This window comes from Argopecten irradians, chromosome 8, assembly GCF_041381155.1.
Source record: "Argopecten irradians isolate NY chromosome 8, Ai_NY, whole genome shotgun sequence".
In the NCBI taxonomy this organism is placed as follows: Eukaryota; Metazoa; Mollusca; class Bivalvia; order Pectinida; family Pectinidae; genus Argopecten; species Argopecten irradians.
In genome coordinates this window covers 18,085,218-18,102,023 of record NC_091141.1, presented here as the reverse complement: position 1 = coordinate 18,102,023, position 16,806 = coordinate 18,085,218, and the positions used below count along the sequence as shown (strand labels likewise).

The 16,806-nt window shown below is 37.2% G+C and overlaps 1 protein-coding gene across 1 annotated transcript in view; it reads left to right on the top strand.

The window, feature by feature from the left end:
- LOC138329562 (MAM and LDL-receptor class A domain-containing protein 2-like) overlaps positions 1-16,806 on the top strand; it is a 112,874-nt gene that overhangs the window by 25,393 nt on the left and 70,675 nt on the right. The window contains exons 36-61 of the mRNA XM_069276637.1: positions 365-502; positions 880-1,227; positions 1,389-1,541; positions 1,845-2,101; positions 3,188-3,416; positions 3,697-3,831; positions 4,224-4,354; positions 5,680-5,764; positions 5,903-5,980; positions 6,177-6,323; positions 6,478-6,638; positions 7,177-7,372; positions 9,164-9,310; positions 9,535-9,794; positions 9,956-10,046; positions 10,650-10,793; positions 11,051-11,319; positions 11,450-11,534; positions 11,740-11,817; positions 12,066-12,212; positions 12,384-12,737; positions 12,820-12,963; positions 13,142-13,486; positions 14,690-14,827; positions 15,228-15,481; positions 16,578-16,662. Of these exons, the coding sequence (XP_069132738.1) occupies positions 365-502; positions 880-1,227; positions 1,389-1,541; positions 1,845-2,101; positions 3,188-3,416; positions 3,697-3,831; positions 4,224-4,354; positions 5,680-5,764; positions 5,903-5,980; positions 6,177-6,323; positions 6,478-6,638; positions 7,177-7,372; positions 9,164-9,310; positions 9,535-9,794; positions 9,956-10,046; positions 10,650-10,793; positions 11,051-11,319; positions 11,450-11,534; positions 11,740-11,817; positions 12,066-12,212; positions 12,384-12,737; positions 12,820-12,963; positions 13,142-13,486; positions 14,690-14,827; positions 15,228-15,481; positions 16,578-16,662 (4,599 nt within the window). The remainder of the gene's footprint in view (positions 1-364; positions 503-879; positions 1,228-1,388; positions 1,542-1,844; positions 2,102-3,187; positions 3,417-3,696; positions 3,832-4,223; positions 4,355-5,679; positions 5,765-5,902; positions 5,981-6,176; positions 6,324-6,477; positions 6,639-7,176; positions 7,373-9,163; positions 9,311-9,534; positions 9,795-9,955; positions 10,047-10,649; positions 10,794-11,050; positions 11,320-11,449; positions 11,535-11,739; positions 11,818-12,065; positions 12,213-12,383; positions 12,738-12,819; positions 12,964-13,141; positions 13,487-14,689; positions 14,828-15,227; positions 15,482-16,577; positions 16,663-16,806) is intronic.

The window sequence follows — 16,806 nt, the reverse complement described above, 5'->3', positions numbered from 1 at the left end:
GAATCACTCGGTACCACACTCCCTACTATGACTGGAATACATTTCAATATATCCCCATGCAGTTTTAACTATTTCAATATAATTCTAGGCCATTGTAACTATTTCAGTAAAATTCTAGATAGTTGTAATTATTTCAGTATAGTTCTAGGCCATTGTAACTATTTCAGTATAATTCTAGGCCATTGCAACTATTTCAATATAATCCTAGGTCATTGTAACTATTTCAATATAATTCTAGGCCGTTGTAACTATTTCAATATAATCCTAAGTCATTGTAACTATTTCTGTATAACCCTGGGCCATTGTAACTATTTCTGAGTAATATTATGTCGTTGTAACTATACTACGATACTTTGTATTGCAGCCCCCTCTCAGTATGACTGTAACTTTGATAATGGTATCTGTACCTGGACACAAAACCATGATGACCAGTTTGACTGGACAAGGAAACAAGGAAACACTGGTACAGGCGGCACTGGACCAAGTAGTGACCACACATCTGGTAGGTACAGTTAAGGACTAAATAATTTGTGCGTTTTTATAACGAACGCCTTTTTAACCGTTATGATGTGGTATTCATCTTCTTTTCCTGTATTTGAAAATTGATTTCGCGATTTCCGATTGCCTTGCGAAATTGAAAAGCATGCGAAAATATGTTGGATCACAGAAATTTTACTCTGACTTGAGAGTGTATGGGTAAAGTTGTCTAAACTTCAATTAATCGCAATCAAAATTACTTATTGTGCAGCGAAAGAAAAAATATTTTGATATTATTAGAATTGATTAGTCAAAATTTTCAATGTATATTTTTTAACTGTTCATTTCGTGATAAACATTGTAAGACTAACAGGTCTAAGGTCACATTGCTCTTTACTGTAGGCTCAGGATCTTACTTGTACATTGAAACGTCAAACCCAAGAAGGAACAATGACAAGGCGAGATTGTCAAGTGCATCAATATCCACAACAGGACCCAAATGCCTGAGGTTTTGGTACCACATGTATGGTACAGATGTGAAGACCTTGAATGTGTACACCAAGGTCGGTACCACATATGGTACCCCTGTATGGAGCCACACTGGCACCCTCAGTAACAAGTGGTACACCACGTCCGTAAACATCCAGGCTAACTCAACCTACCAGGTCGTGTTCGAAGGTGTCCGTGGAATCAGTTACCGTGGCGATATCGCTATCGATGATGTCAGTATAGCAGACGGCTCATGTCAAGGTAACTATCTGATGTAGATTGGGACATTACAAACATTCAGTTCATTTTTGTACATAGATTTGTCATTAAGTTTTTACATATCATCCAAGTTCATAAGTGTATTTTTCAGAGACCTCTGAAGACTATTTGATCTAAATAAACCTGTTTTGATTTCCTGACAGCTGGAAGTAGCAGTGCATGTACGTTTGAGGATCGCAAACTGTGTGGTTACACCCAGGATAGAACAGACGACTTCGACTGGTCATGGAAGAGTGGACACACATCATCTGCAAACACTGGACCGAGTGCTGACCACACGTATGGGTCATCTAGAGGTAAACATTGGTCACTACAGTCCCTTATCATCAAAGTGGTTACCATAGACACAAATCGGGAATCAAATTTAAAGCGATGTTTGTCTTTTTTTTTATACATACAGCAAGTCAAATCTCAGTAATCGTCTTTGTTTTTTTTATTTCAGAAAGTTTTAATATTAAGTTTAGTTTACAGATTTGCTTGATTCAACATAACTGCAACGTGATTATTATATTTAACTTAGAAGTATCAAATTAACTTAGATAATCAAATAATTATACAATTAAGTAAAGATTCAAGTATGTTTCTAATGTTGATTCTAGGTCACTATGTATACATTGAATCATCTCGACCTCAGCAACCAGGCCAAAAAGCTCGCCTTTTAAGTACAGACAATGCCCCCACTGTGGGTAGTTGTCTACAGTTCTGGTACCATATGTATGGCAGACAGATCGGAAACCTTACTGTATATGTACAACAGGCAGGGAGTCGTGGTTCACCGATCTGGTCCAAGTCTGGTAACCAGGGCAACAAATGGATTGAGGCTGAAGTGACAGTGAAAGCCCAATCCACATGGGAGGTTAGTAGTCACTACCAGGAAAAGTTTTCCATTCATTTCACTAAAATGTATGGAAATTTTAAATTTGTACATTCAATTGTTACGGGGTACAAAGTACGTACCGCATGTTCTAATTAACATAATTTTAAGTTTTATCACCAATCTACGAAACCTATATTTTCAATATTTTCATTTTCCAAATTTGATGAAAAAAAAAAAAAAAAAAAAAAACAGCGGAGGGTACATTTCATCATGATGTCACTTCACTTTTTCACCAAGAGGCCAATCATTGCTAAATAATATACTGTTTATGTGACATATTTAGTTTTGCCACCTGTAACTGGTAATTTAACATTGCAGCTATTTGATTAAAGCCATTTGGTTACACCACACGTGGTATGAAATCTTAACGCATTCTGATTGGCTGATACAGTGAACTTTGACCAAAATATGTTTTCTTCAATGCTACCTCATCATTTGTCAATGTCATCAAATATCGAGTGACGTCATACTAGGTTGTGATCACTACTTGACGTTAAAACCAGAATTGTCATGGTCGTTGTGTTAAAATACGTGACATTGTTATGGTTGGTATAAAATCGACCTTCAAAATAAATAATCAGTGTCACTCGTTTTAACTAGGTATGATTTTACTGATGGGTTTGTATTAAATTGATTTGATGATTATTCGGTAGAAAGTAGACCTCACCGTACCATGCGCATCAGTTTTCAAAGTTCGACAATGAGAAGTATATTTCTGAAGCAGCTATGTAATTAAAACCAAAAAGACGTTGAATGAGAAATATTTCATCATACAGATATTTGATATGCATGCGCTTTTTATTAAATACTGTCTTTTGAATATTAATAAGTGCGTTTAATTGATGAAAAAAATCACTACACATTATTTGCATATTTCAGCAAATACACATTAACTTATCCTGACCGTATTTTATATTTTTGTAATGTATTTTTATTATTTCTAAATTATGTATTTGATTGTGTACTTTTATTGCTCATGTACTTGAGGGCATATTGATTATTCTTCAGGCCGTATTTAGAACATGGATTTAAGGCTGTATTTGAGCACTGATTTTTGTTTTCCAGGCTGTATTTGAGGGCAGGATCGGCAATGGCTACCAGAGTGACATTGCTATTGACGATGTCAAAATCACTGCTGGAGCATGTTCTGGCAACGGCAACTGTAACTTTGAAAAGGATACATGTCTGTGGTCCAACGTCCAAGGCGATGATTTTGATTGGCTGAGAAAAAAAGGTCGTACTCAAACGCAGTTTACAGGTCCAAGTTCAGACCATACTACTGGAAGTTTCACAGGTGAGTGATAAACGTCAAAGCTCATAATACAAGTGCATGTCCTGGCAAAAGCGGTCCTTGTCTAAACTGGATCTCTGTGAATTGCGACTTCAATTATGTTGATTAAAACCAGTATAATTCGGAAACCCCTCTATACCTACCGAACATGCTGGTCTTGCATGATGACATCCTTTTTCGACAAGTTACGCTGTAGCAACAAATGGTTTTAATACCATTATTTGTAAATTATTGGTACATCATTTTATTTAAAAAATAAAATTGTTTGTTGATAATGTTATAGGTTACTATATGTTTATTGAGACGTCTGCTCCAAGAGTTCCCGGTGACAAAGCATGGCTGGTCAGTACTCCAAGGTCTTCAAGCTCTTCAGCTACCTGTATGAGTTTTTGGTACCATATGTTCGGAACCGCTGTCGGTAAGCACATGAAACTAAATTCAATAGGTTGCACATCAATGCCAAAACGTTATTTTGTTAACAGTAGTTCAGAGTCATATAATAATCACAATAGGCCGTGGTAACAATTAAGTACTTCTGACTGTGTTGAACGAAATTCAGATTTCAGATAAACAAATATGGGCACCCCCAAGCAACTATCAGCAAATAAGAAAATCAGAGAAAATAACAATGTAGAGAACATAAGATTGCAAAAGTATTAAAAGTTGTAGCGGTCTGAATATCGGCACACTTCCGTGAAAATAGGTAAATTTAACATGTCTGACAGAGACGTATTGAAAAATTCTAACATTAATTCTATATTTGCTTTTTCACCAATTATGCCTATATGTTTTGGATTTATTTTGATTTAGGAAGTCTCAATGTCTATGCCAATTCCACCTCTACTGGCTCACTCAGCACACTGTGGACTCTGTATGGCAATCAACAGAATGCCTGGCACCAGGGCAAAATACCATTGGTCCCACAAACTGGCACATACACAGTAAGTATATCATGTTTGGCCACAGTAAGTATATAATATCTGGCACCAGAGCAAAATACCATTGGTCCCACAGACTGGTAAATGCACAGTAAGTATATCATGTCTGGCACCAGAGCAAAATACCATTGGTCCCACAGACTGGCTCATGCATAGTAAGTATATCATGTCTGGCACCAGGGCAAAATACCATTGGTCCCACAGAATGGCACATACACAGTAAGTATATCATGTCTGGTATCAAGGCAAAATACCATTGGTCCCACAGACTGGCTCATGCATAGTAAGTATATCATGTCTGGCACCAGGGCAAAATACCATTGGTCCCACAGAATGGCACATACACAGTAAGTATATCATGTCTGGTATCAAGGCAAAATACCATTGGTCCCACAGACTGGCTCATGCATAGTAAGTATATCATGTCTGACACCAGGGCAAAATACCATTAGTCCAACAGACTGGTTCACACACAGTTAGTATATCATGTCTGGCATCAGGGCAAAATACCATTGGTCCCACAGAATGGCACATACACAGTAAGTATATCATGTCTGGCACCAGGGCAAAATACCATTGGTCCCACAGACTGGTAAATGCACAGTGAATATATCATGTCTGGCACCAGAGCAAAATACCATTGGTCCCACAGACTGGCTCATGCACAGTAAGTATATCATGTCTGACACCAGGGCAAAATACCATTGGTCCCACAGCCTGGTTCACACACAGTAAGTATATCATGTCTGGTATCAAGGCAAAATACCATTGGTCCCACAGAATGGCACATACACAGTAATTATATCATGTCTGGCACCAGGACAAAATACCATTGGTCCCACAGACTGGCTCATGCACAGTAAGTATATCATGTCTGGCACCAGGGCGAAATACCATCGGTCCCACAGACTGGTCAATGGACAGTAAGTATATCATGTCTGGCACCAGGGCAAAATACCATTGGTCCCACAGACTGGTAAATGCACAGTAAGTATATCATGTCTGGCACCAGGGCAAAATACCATTGGTCCCACAGACTGGTCAATGGACAGTAAGTATATCATGTCTGGCACCAGGGCAAAACACCATTGGTCCCACAGACTGGTCAATTCACAGTAAGTATATCATGTCTGGCACCAGGGCAAAATACCATTGGTCCTACAGACTGGTCAATGCACAGTAAGTATATCATGTCTGGCACCAGGGCAAAATACCATTGGTCCCACAGACGGGCAAATACACACATTAGTACACAAGTATATTAAATGTTTGTTTAATATATAGCTGGGTGATTCCGTTTGAATAATATTAATATGTTTTTGTTACAGATTGTGTTTGAGGGTATCAGAGGCTCCAGCTACCAAGGCGATATTGCCATCGACGATATCCTGTTTACACCAACACCTTGTGGATGTAAGTTCTATATAAACCTAAATCTAAATATTTTATCTGCTTAACTTTTCAAATTATGTAAAATGACTGAACGAAAGTATGGATATAAATCCTAGCTATTGTGAAGTGACCATTATATCACGATTTCTGTCGTTCAAGATTTACCAGCCGCAGCCAATCCAGCAAACGCCACTACCACGCCAGCACCATCGGCCACTCCAACTCCTACACCTTTCGGTAAGTCTGCAATGGACAACCAGACAAGGCATATTTACTGGTATTTTCTTATATATATTCCAAGCATGTTCGTACATGGATGATCACATTATCATAAAAATGTCGGAAGTCTTACTGCAGCACCATACTATAAATGACCAATGACAGCATTTTGTCGGTGAACTGATGAAAAATTACTATATTATTTACCTTGTAGTGAGCCAATCTAAATATGATTGTTCATTTGAAACAAACCTATGTACCTGGACTCAAGCCAAAGACGATGTATTTGACTGGACGAGAGCTCAAGGCCCGACCGCTTCTGTTCAGACTGGTCCAACCAATGATCACACTTTGGGCTCAGGTTAGTAACATAGTATGTAAGCAGTCAGAAAAAGGTGATAGTTAAGGTTGTACTGTTCTCAAAATATGTAAGAATCTAAAAGACAGCTATGATTATTGACTTTGACTTAATGCACCAATTAGATGTGCTATATGTCTTGTGTGATTTGTTTTAGGCCAGGGCTGGTATGTGTTTATCGAGTCATCTAACCCACGTAAAATGAACGACACGGCACGTCTGGTGTCAGCGTCTGTACCTAGTGGAGCCCAGCAGTGTCTTAGTTTCTGGTACCACATGTATGGACCCAACATTAACAGGCTGAATGTCTATATCAAGGTATTTATATCCAGTTACATTTCAGATAAATACTGCATATGATTGGTTTATATCACAATATAAGCGGTTGTACTGAAATACACGAATTTAGATAATTAGCGAAATAATTGCTACAACAGTGTACATTATCGTACAATCGTCAGTGCTTTGATTACCATGTACTCACTTAAAAGTGACAGCGCTGTCAAGTGATCATACTCCAAATTTACTCAAAACAAACTATATTGAAATAAGAATGTTACGTTGAGAGGAATAGATGTACTGCGAAATTAAACCCACAAGAATAGGTTCCGTGTATGACAATAATTCTTATCATGATGGCATCATATTCACATTTCCTTTATATATATATTTATATGCTATACTGTTTTGCAGCTATCATATTATATCATACAATATATAGACATTTTACTGCTTACGTCATACGGTATACAAATATCACAGATCCTGAACAGTATAAAAATGATGGTAACCTCATACAAAGTACAATAAACCTTATATGCTGATATAGAAAACTGAATACCTGTCTGTTTTACAGAAGGGAAGCAGCTATGGCAATCCCGTATGGACAAGATATGGTACCCAGGGTAACACGTGGATCCAGGCCCACTACCCCATTCCTAGCCAAGCATCGTCGTACAACATCGTGTTTGAAGGACTCACTGGTTCAGGTTACCGCGGTGATATCGGACTGGATGATGTCAAACTTGTAGCAGGACCATGTACAGCTTCAGGTATGGTTTTGTGTATCATGTAGAACATATTGCCCGATTGAATGATTGACACACGATTGTATAGCTTTGATCCGTTCTCCGTAGATGAAGGGACATGTACATTCGTGTTGATTCCTGGGACGTATTAATTTCGTTTCAGTCGTTTTGAAACCAACCTCGCTAGCCAAACGTATTCAGTAAGATATATACTCTCCCTGACTTCACTAGCCAAGGGTATTCAGTACGATGTTCTCAATGACTTCGCTAGCCAAGGGCATTCAGTACGATACTCTCCCTGACTTTACTAGCCAAGGGTATTCAGTATGATACTCTCCCTGACTTCACTAGCCAAGGGTATTCAGTACGATGTTCTCAATGACTTCGCTAGCCAAGGGTATTCAGTACGATGTTCTCAATGACTTCGCTAGCCAAGGGTATTCAGTACGATACTCTCCCTGACTTCAATAGGCAAGGGTATTCAGTACGATACTCTCTCTGACTTCACTAGCCAAGGGTATTCAGTACGATACTCTCCCTGACTTCACTAGCCAAGGGTATTCAGTACGATACTCTCCCTGACTTCACTAGCCAAGGGTATTCAGTATGATACTCTCCCTGATTTCTCTAGCCAAGGGTATTCAGTACGATACTCTCCCTGATTTCTCTAGCTAAGGGTATTCAATACGATACTCTCCCTGACTTCACTAGCCAAAGGTATTCAGTACGATATTCTCCCTGACTTTGTTAGCCAAGGGTATTCAGTACGATACTCTCCCTGACTTCACTAGCCAAGGGTATTCAGTACGATAGTCTCCCTGACTTCACTAGCCAAGGGTATTCAGTACGATAGTCTCCCTGACTTCGCTAGCCAAGGGTATTCAGTACGATACTCTCCCTGACATCACTCGCAAAGGGTATTAAATACGATACTCTCCCTGACTTTACTAGCCAAGAGTATTCAGTACGATAGTCTCCCTGACTCCGCTAGCTAAGGGTATTCAGTACGATACTCTCCCTGATTTCTCTAGCCGAGGGTATTCAGTACGATACCCTCCCTGACTTCGCTAGCTAAGGGTATTCAGTACGATACTCTCCCTGACTTTGCTAGCCAAGGGTATTCAGATGATACTCTCCCTGACTTTGCTAGCCAAGGGTATTCAGTATGATACTATCCATGACTTCGTTAGCCCAGGATATTCAGTTTGATACTCTCCCTGACTTCGTTAGCCCAGGATATTCAGTACGATATTCTCAATGACTTCGCTAGCCAATGGTATTCAGTACGATACTCTCCCTGACTTTCCTAGCCAAGGATATTGAGTGCGATATTCTCAAAGACTTCGCTAGCCAATAGTATTAAGTACGATATTCTCCCTGACTTCACTAGCCAAGGTTATTCAGTACGATATTCTCCCTGACTTCCCTAGTCAAGGATCGCTAGAATGCAGTTTAACTTTTACTGTGTTATGTTTGCTGGATTGCATAGTAACTGAAGTACTCTTGTTATTTATGTTTTGCTAGCTAGATTGCAGAATTACTCTGACTATTTTGTTTACTGTGTTATCTAAGCTGGAATACATTGTAACTTTGACTACTTTTGTGTCCTGTGTTTTGCTACCTGGAATACATTGTATCTTTGACTACTTTTGTGTCCTGTGTTTTGCTACCTGGAATACATTGTAACTTTGACTACTTTTGTGTCCTGTGTTTTGCTACATGGAATGCATTGTAACTTTGGCCATTTTTTCCCTGTGTTACGTTAGCTGAATTACATTGTAACTTTGACTACTTTTCTTTTCTGTGTTTTGTTAGCTGGATTGCAGTGTAACTTTGAGTCTTCCGGTCTTTGTGGCTGGACACAGGACAAAAGTGACAACATTGACTGGATAGCAAAGGCCGGTAGAACTTCCTCGTCAGGCACCGGACCGTCAACCGATCATACCACTGGCACGGCCTCAGGTTCGTAGGACCTCAGCATTTGTACTTTATCTATGCAAACATGCCAAAGTAGTTGCAATTGGTGTTCTACAGTTCGTTATATCGCTATACCCATACCGACTTGACATTCATACTCTTATAAATGACATATGGGTGCAGTTCAATGGTTAATTAGTGATTATGTTCAATAACAGTCAGTATCTCAATGGTTACACAACAAGTCACTGTATATGTAATGATTGTAGGTCATTATGTTTACATCGAGTCAAGTCGACCAGCCGTTCCTGGAAATAAGGCAAGACTTTTGAGTTCATCCGTTACCACGACAACACCAATGTGTCTACAATTCTACTACCACATGTTCGGGCGACAGATGGGAACGCTGAATGTGTATACACGCATAGGAAGTAGCTTACCTACTGCTCCAATCTGGAGTCGATCATCAAACCAGGGAAACAAATGGATGTTAGGCCAAGTGACCATCAAAAACAGCCAGGCTTATCAGGTACACGAAATAGAGATCAGATGTTCATATGAGTTGATACAGCTTTTACACTCCACAATGCCATGGCTAAAACACTAAAACGTAAATCCAGTGTATCTGTCACATGTTATACATCCTTGTAGTAACTAAAAATACCAATATATGGGAAACTTTGTTTACAGGTGGTGTTTGAAGGTGTTGTCGGAAGAGGTTACACTAGCGATATCGCCATAGATGACATCAACTCTACCCCTGGAGCATGTCCTGATCCAGGTAACAATAAGGAGACATATCAGTAGTTTAAATGTTATCAATTAACAATTACAGGTGATTAAACATTTAGCTGATTATTTAGCAGTTATCAATTAGCAATTACAGTTAACAATTAGCGGATATGTCAGAAGTTATCAATTAACAATTAACAAATTGTGGATATTTCAGTAATTATCAATTAACAAATACATGTAACAATTAGCTGAATACAGGTACAGCACCAGGTTAAGGTTTCGTTGCATGTTGGGAAATGCTGGATTATAAGTTGTGTTATTGGTATGGACATATAATGATGGAAGTAAAATTAGACTTTTGAAAATTTGAAGATGCCGAGAGGGCCAATCTGGGTTTTTCTTTTCTTTTACAAATATTTTAGCGATGATTTTATATTATATATATTTTCGCATAGTTTTTAAAGAACTTATTCCTGTACAGCGCTACATTTTGTAAAAGCGTATTGAAACGTTAAGTTGTACTTATTTACATCCACGCCAGTAAATCATAATTTACAGTTTTTCACATTTACGCTAAACTTTGAGTGCGCTAAACTTAGTAAAGATTAAAGAAGACGTGGGGTGTTTCTAATATATCTGATATTTGTAGGAAATTGTGACTTTGAAAAAGGCTTGTGTACCTGGACTAATGTACATGATGGAACAGACCAGTTTGATTGGCTACTGAATAGAGGACGTACCTCAAGTACCATTACTGGACCGAGTAATGACCACACCAAGGGCACATCTACTGGTAGGAAGTTATACGACTTCCAAAGTTAATTACTATGTAGTAAAATCTTGTTAAAATGATTGAATGACCATACGAATGATAATACGTTAGGCTATCTGAGTGAAGGATTAATTTGGGAGTCTTCAATTTAAATGGTTTAACTGTGGTTATCCAAAATATCGGAGCATAATCTACAAACTTTTAATTTATTGATTCGAAAACAATAGCTGATTAATTTCTTTATCATAACACATGTTAATCAATTGATATTTCCCCAGGACAATATATTTTCATCGAGTCATCTGCTCCAAGAAAACAGGGAGATCGCGCTGTCATTAAAAGTCAGTTGTTCCAAGCTACCTCGGCCAGGTGTCTAAACTTCTGGTACCATATGTATGGATCAGAGGTTGGCTATCTCCAAGCCTATATACGGCCTCAGAATGCTTCCAACAGCACCCAATGGGTCAAGATTTGGTCGTTGTACGGTGACCAGGGGAATCAGTGGAAATCTGCGCGATCCATGTACTACAGCAGTGCACCATTCTATGTAAGTTTTTACTTTGGCGTCCTTCTGTCTTTTCTCCAAAGTTCATACAATGATTACATTTATCTTTTCAAATCCATAGTTATTTCATTATATGCAAGTTTGAATGGATTTTAATGCGTTGTGATTCCAGTTGGTTTTGGAAGGACAACGTGGCACTGGCATTCATGGTGACATCGGCGTTGATGATATAAGTCTGACAGATGGACCATGTACAGGTTAGTTTATTTTATCATCTTGTTTCCTGTTCTAACCTTTTTGCTATTTCAGTGATATATAATTAGACTTTTATTATTTTTTATTTATTATGTTTTATTATCATCCAATAACGGTATTTCAGTATTTCAGTATTTCCGGCCGAGGCTGCGAATAATTAGGTTGTAGTTATATTATCATTCAATAATTGTATATGTACTATTTCAGTATTTCCGGCCGCGGCTGCCGCTCCGTCACAGTTGACACCACCAACCACAGCCATGCCTACCTCAATGACGACGCCATGTAAGTGTCACTATTTATACCTGGAGGATTAATCTGTATTCATTAAGTGTAAATGTTTCTGTGAAACAAACGAAATATAAGTTTTAGTAACTTTAATTGCTTTAGTCATGGTTTTACAATACCAATATAGTAACTTTGATTGTTAAGTCACGGTTGTACGATATCAATAACAACTCTGATTGCTTTTACCACTGGTTCACAATACCAATTTAACAACATTGATTGCTTTTACAACGTTGATTTTTTAGTTGCTGTTTCGCCCTATGACTGTAACTTTGAGAAGCAGCTCTGTAAATGGACGCAGGCCCACGATGATAACTTTGACTGGACTCTAGCTAGTGGACCATCGGCTACAAGCGGCACCGGACCGGCTAATGACCACACTCTGGGAACATGTACGTATTGTTGAGAGTATGCACTCGGAACATGTATTACTCGACTATGTATTCAAGATTTGTCTTTTAGTACACCAGATTTATTTTAAGTAGCGAACATGTTTTTCATGAATTTGTAATTTTTTATAAGAAGTTAATTAGATATCATTAATTGTCATGCTTTTGTTTCAGCTCAAGGACATTATATATTTATTGAGGCATCGTCACCGCGAAGACCTAACGACACGGCTCGACTCGTATCACCAAGTATTGGGGCCACAAGTGGAGCATGTCTGCGATTCTGGTACCATATGTATGGAACTCATATTAACACTCTCAATGTGTACATGTCTGTGAATGGTTCAAGGTCAGTCATTTGGACTCACACTGGTACACTGGGTAACAAATGGAACTCCGCTTCAGTTAATTTGGCCAGTTCCCAATCCTTCCAAGTGCTGTTTGAGGGTGTGAGAGGAGTGAGCTATCGGGGAGACGTTGCTGTAGATGATATTAGCTATTCCTACCAACCATGCTCAGGTTCATCAAGTAAGTTTTCCTTCTTGCGAAGACATTTTTCTTTTTTTATCCCGTCTTTGTCAATACACTGTAACTATTTATTTTTTTTCAGTCACTTCCTGTAACTTTGAGAATGCCAACATATGCGGCTTCCAGCAGAGCAAGACAGACAATTTTGACTGGACACGATTTTCTGGCCATACAACAAGTGTTTATACCGGGCCAACAAATGACCATACATATGGCACGTCAAGAGGTAAGATAGCTTGATAATTCTACCTATTGTAAGTATTTACAAAATAATGAGAGAGATGTTTTTATTCAATAATGATTTCGTGTATCCCATTACACATCAATTTTGACTAAGGTTCAGAAATTTCAGCTTCAGTTTTCTGGATGAAGGTTAAACTGATTTTCTTCACTACTTTGAATAGGTCACTACATGTATATTGAGTCCAGTCAGCCACAATCAAGGGGAGATAAAGCCATCCTTGTAAGTCCATCCTACCCACAGACGTCGGGATCCTGTCTAAATGTGTATGCTCATATGTATGGTAGAGGAATTGGTTCACTAAATGTCTATGTAAAAACAAGCACCTATGTGAAGCGAATTTTCACCAAGACTGGTAACCAAGGGAACCAATGGTTCCTAGCTGAGGCGTCCATTCCGTCAGTGCCCAGTAACTACTCCATTTGGTTTGAGGGGATCGTAGGTAACTTTGCAGGAGACATTGCTATAGACGATCTGAGTATAAAGCCTGGCCTCTGTCCTCTGGCAGGTATGTACACTATCTATATCTTTATCAAAAAAGGATTAAATTGCTGTCTACATATTATAAGATTACAAAGTCTGTATCTGTTAAATGTAGGTACAATGTCTGTTTCAAATAATATACATACAATGTCTGTTTCAAGCAATATAGGTACAAAGTCTGTATCTAAATAATATATGTACAATGTCTGTTTCAAATAATAAAGGTACATATTCTGTATCTATATAATATAGGTACAATGTCTGTTTCAAATAATATAGGTACATAGTCTGTATCTATATAATATAGGTACAATGTCTGTGTATATATAATAAAGGTACAATGTCTGTTTCAAATAATAAAGGTACATAGTCTGTATCTATATAATATAGGTACAATGTCTGTGTATATATAATATAGATACAATGTCTGTATCTATATAATATAGGTACAATGTCTGTATCTATATAATATAGATACAATGTCTGTATCTATATAATACAGGTCAAATGTCTGTATCTGTATAATATAGATACAATGTCTGTATCTATATAATATAGGTCAAATGTCTGTATCTATATAATATAGGTCAAATGTCTGTATCTATATAATATAGGTCAAATGTCTGTATCTATATAATATAGGTACAATTTCTGTATCTATATAATATAGGTACAATGTATGTATCTATATAATATATATGTACAATGTCTGTATCTATATAATATAGGTACAATATCTGTATCTATATAATATAGGTCAAATGTCTGTATCTATATAATACAGGTACAATTTCTGTATTTATATAGTATAGGTACAATGCATGTATTTTTATGATATAGATCTATATAATGTATGTACAACGTATGTATTTATATGATGTAGGTACAATGTATGTTTATGTATCATAAGGTTTACAATAGTATTTATATAATAAGTGTACTATGTTTGTTGTTTTTATACAAGAAGTGTACAATGTCGGTATCTTTATAATAAGCGTACAATGTATGTATTTATATAATAAGTGTACAATGTCTGTATCAATGCAATAAGTGTACAACGTTTGTTTTTATATACTAAGTGTACAATGTATGTATCTATATATTAAAGGTATAATGTTTGTATTTAGATATTAACAAGGATTAGGTTGTAGTATCTGTTTAGGGTTTTAATAAAATATATGTACTTTAAAAGGTTTTATTACAATAATCATCATTTAATTGCTTACAGGGAATTGTGGATTTGAAAAAGGCTTCTGTACATGGACTAACATGAAAAATGATGATTTTGATTGGCTAATTGGAAAAGGTTCTACAAATAGCCAGTTTACTGGCCCCATCAATGATCACACTGAAAACACAGCTCAAGGTTAGCATTTAAGCATTAAAACACAGATAGCTCCACTCGAACCCCGGAGATTTTACTAGGATAATTTATTATGATTGATATGATGTATTATGTATCAGGACACTATGCCTTTATTGAGGCTTATCCACGTGTACCCGGAGATGTTGCAAAGGAGCTATCGTTGTTTCCATTTCTGGTAAAATCTGAGTGGTAGTGGTATTGGTTCTCTCAATGTGTAACTAGCGTCCGTCGTTCGTCCATTGTCTAGTTGCCCTTGAGACCATTTAGATGTTGCTAGGAAAATCAGTTATTAATTTTGTGATGTATGTAGCAACAGGACACCATGCCTTTATTGAAGCTAATTATTTTTGTTCCCCGTATGATAAACCTATTTTGACTAATGTAATATATATATTATTAGGGCACTATGCCTTTATTGAGGCTAGTTCACCCCGTGTTCCTGGAGATGTTGCTAGGATTCAGAGCCAGAGCTTTAGCCCAGGAGGTAGTCGTTGTTTCCATTTCTGGTACTACCTGACTGGCAGTGGTATTGGCTCTCTCAACGTGTACCTGGCTACAGCGTCCGGCAATAATACAATCTGGACACTCAGTGGTAACCAGAAGAACATGTGGGAATCTGGCCAAGTCAGTCTTTCTAGTACATCACAGTACACTGTAAGTATATCTACATTAATGTAGTTGGTTGTCAGGTAATCTGGTCCGAAGGACAGGTGAGCCTATGTCATGGTGGAGCGTCCGTCGTCCGTTAATTTTTGCACAAAAACTCTACTAGTCATGAATAGTTATATGGATTCTGACATTTAGTCTAAAACTATCCTGGATGACAGGGAACCAATTTTGTAAGGACTTGGCTTGAATTTAATTTAGTTTGATGAAGTGGAACCAATTTTGAATAAATGGTGGATCTGGTCCCTCAGGGGTCTGAAAAACGGGGCAAAATAAATGGAAATAATATAGCTAATTCTGAAACATCTTTCTTCCGTAAGAATGATAAGATTTGCTTCTTATTTTGTCCTGATATTCCTTAGGTGAAGAAGAAACAAATTTGTATTAAACGGTGGGTCTGGTCCCCCAGGGGATAATTGTAGGAGAATTGTAGGAGAATTGTAGCAAATATTTTAAATAGAAATTAAAGGATTGAGTTCAAATCAAAAGTCTTGGTAGCTTGTGTTCTTAGACTGAAACAGGTGAGCGATTCAAGGTCAATTGGACTCTCGATTTAATGCTAATATTCTCTTTTTATATTTGTTTCTATATAAGTTTACTTATCGTACAAGTTACATTTATCATATACTTTTTTATCATATAAGTTGTGTCAGCTTGTAGTAAGTTATATTTATCATAAAAATTGTTTCAGTTACACATAAGTTTTATTATTGTATATTATTAAGTTATTTTAGTTAAAGGTAGGTTTCGCCGAATGAAATATAAAGACTACGAAATTGAAATTTATCTTGTATATAAATATAATATTCAGATCATTTTCAAAGCATACAGCGAACAATATAGTTGGTCAGTTGCCCAGTTTGACCAGGAAAATACCCCTCTAAAAATAGAGCGAAGTCAAGCTTTACATAGAACATGACATAAAAATGTATTATTTTCCAAAACGAGGCCGCATTAACAAATGAGAGCGTGCAACAAAGTTTTGTTTATCGTAAAAGGTTTGTGTATCATATTAATTGTTAATAATCTAACGATATCAGTAATTTAAGATTTACTTAGTAATACATAGATGGTTTTTTTTCAGGTGATAATTGAGGGAATACGCGGTTCAAATTACCAAGGCGATATTGCTATCGATGATGTTAGTTTCACAACTTCCTCCTGTACATGTAAGCAGCAGATATTTTTCTAAATCAAGTGAAAGTGAACTGTTGATATATATCTTTACTAAATCAGTTGTACAGTAATTGGGATATGTATTATTATGGTTATTTTTAAGGATATCACAGTTATAGATAGTTAATTAGCTTGGT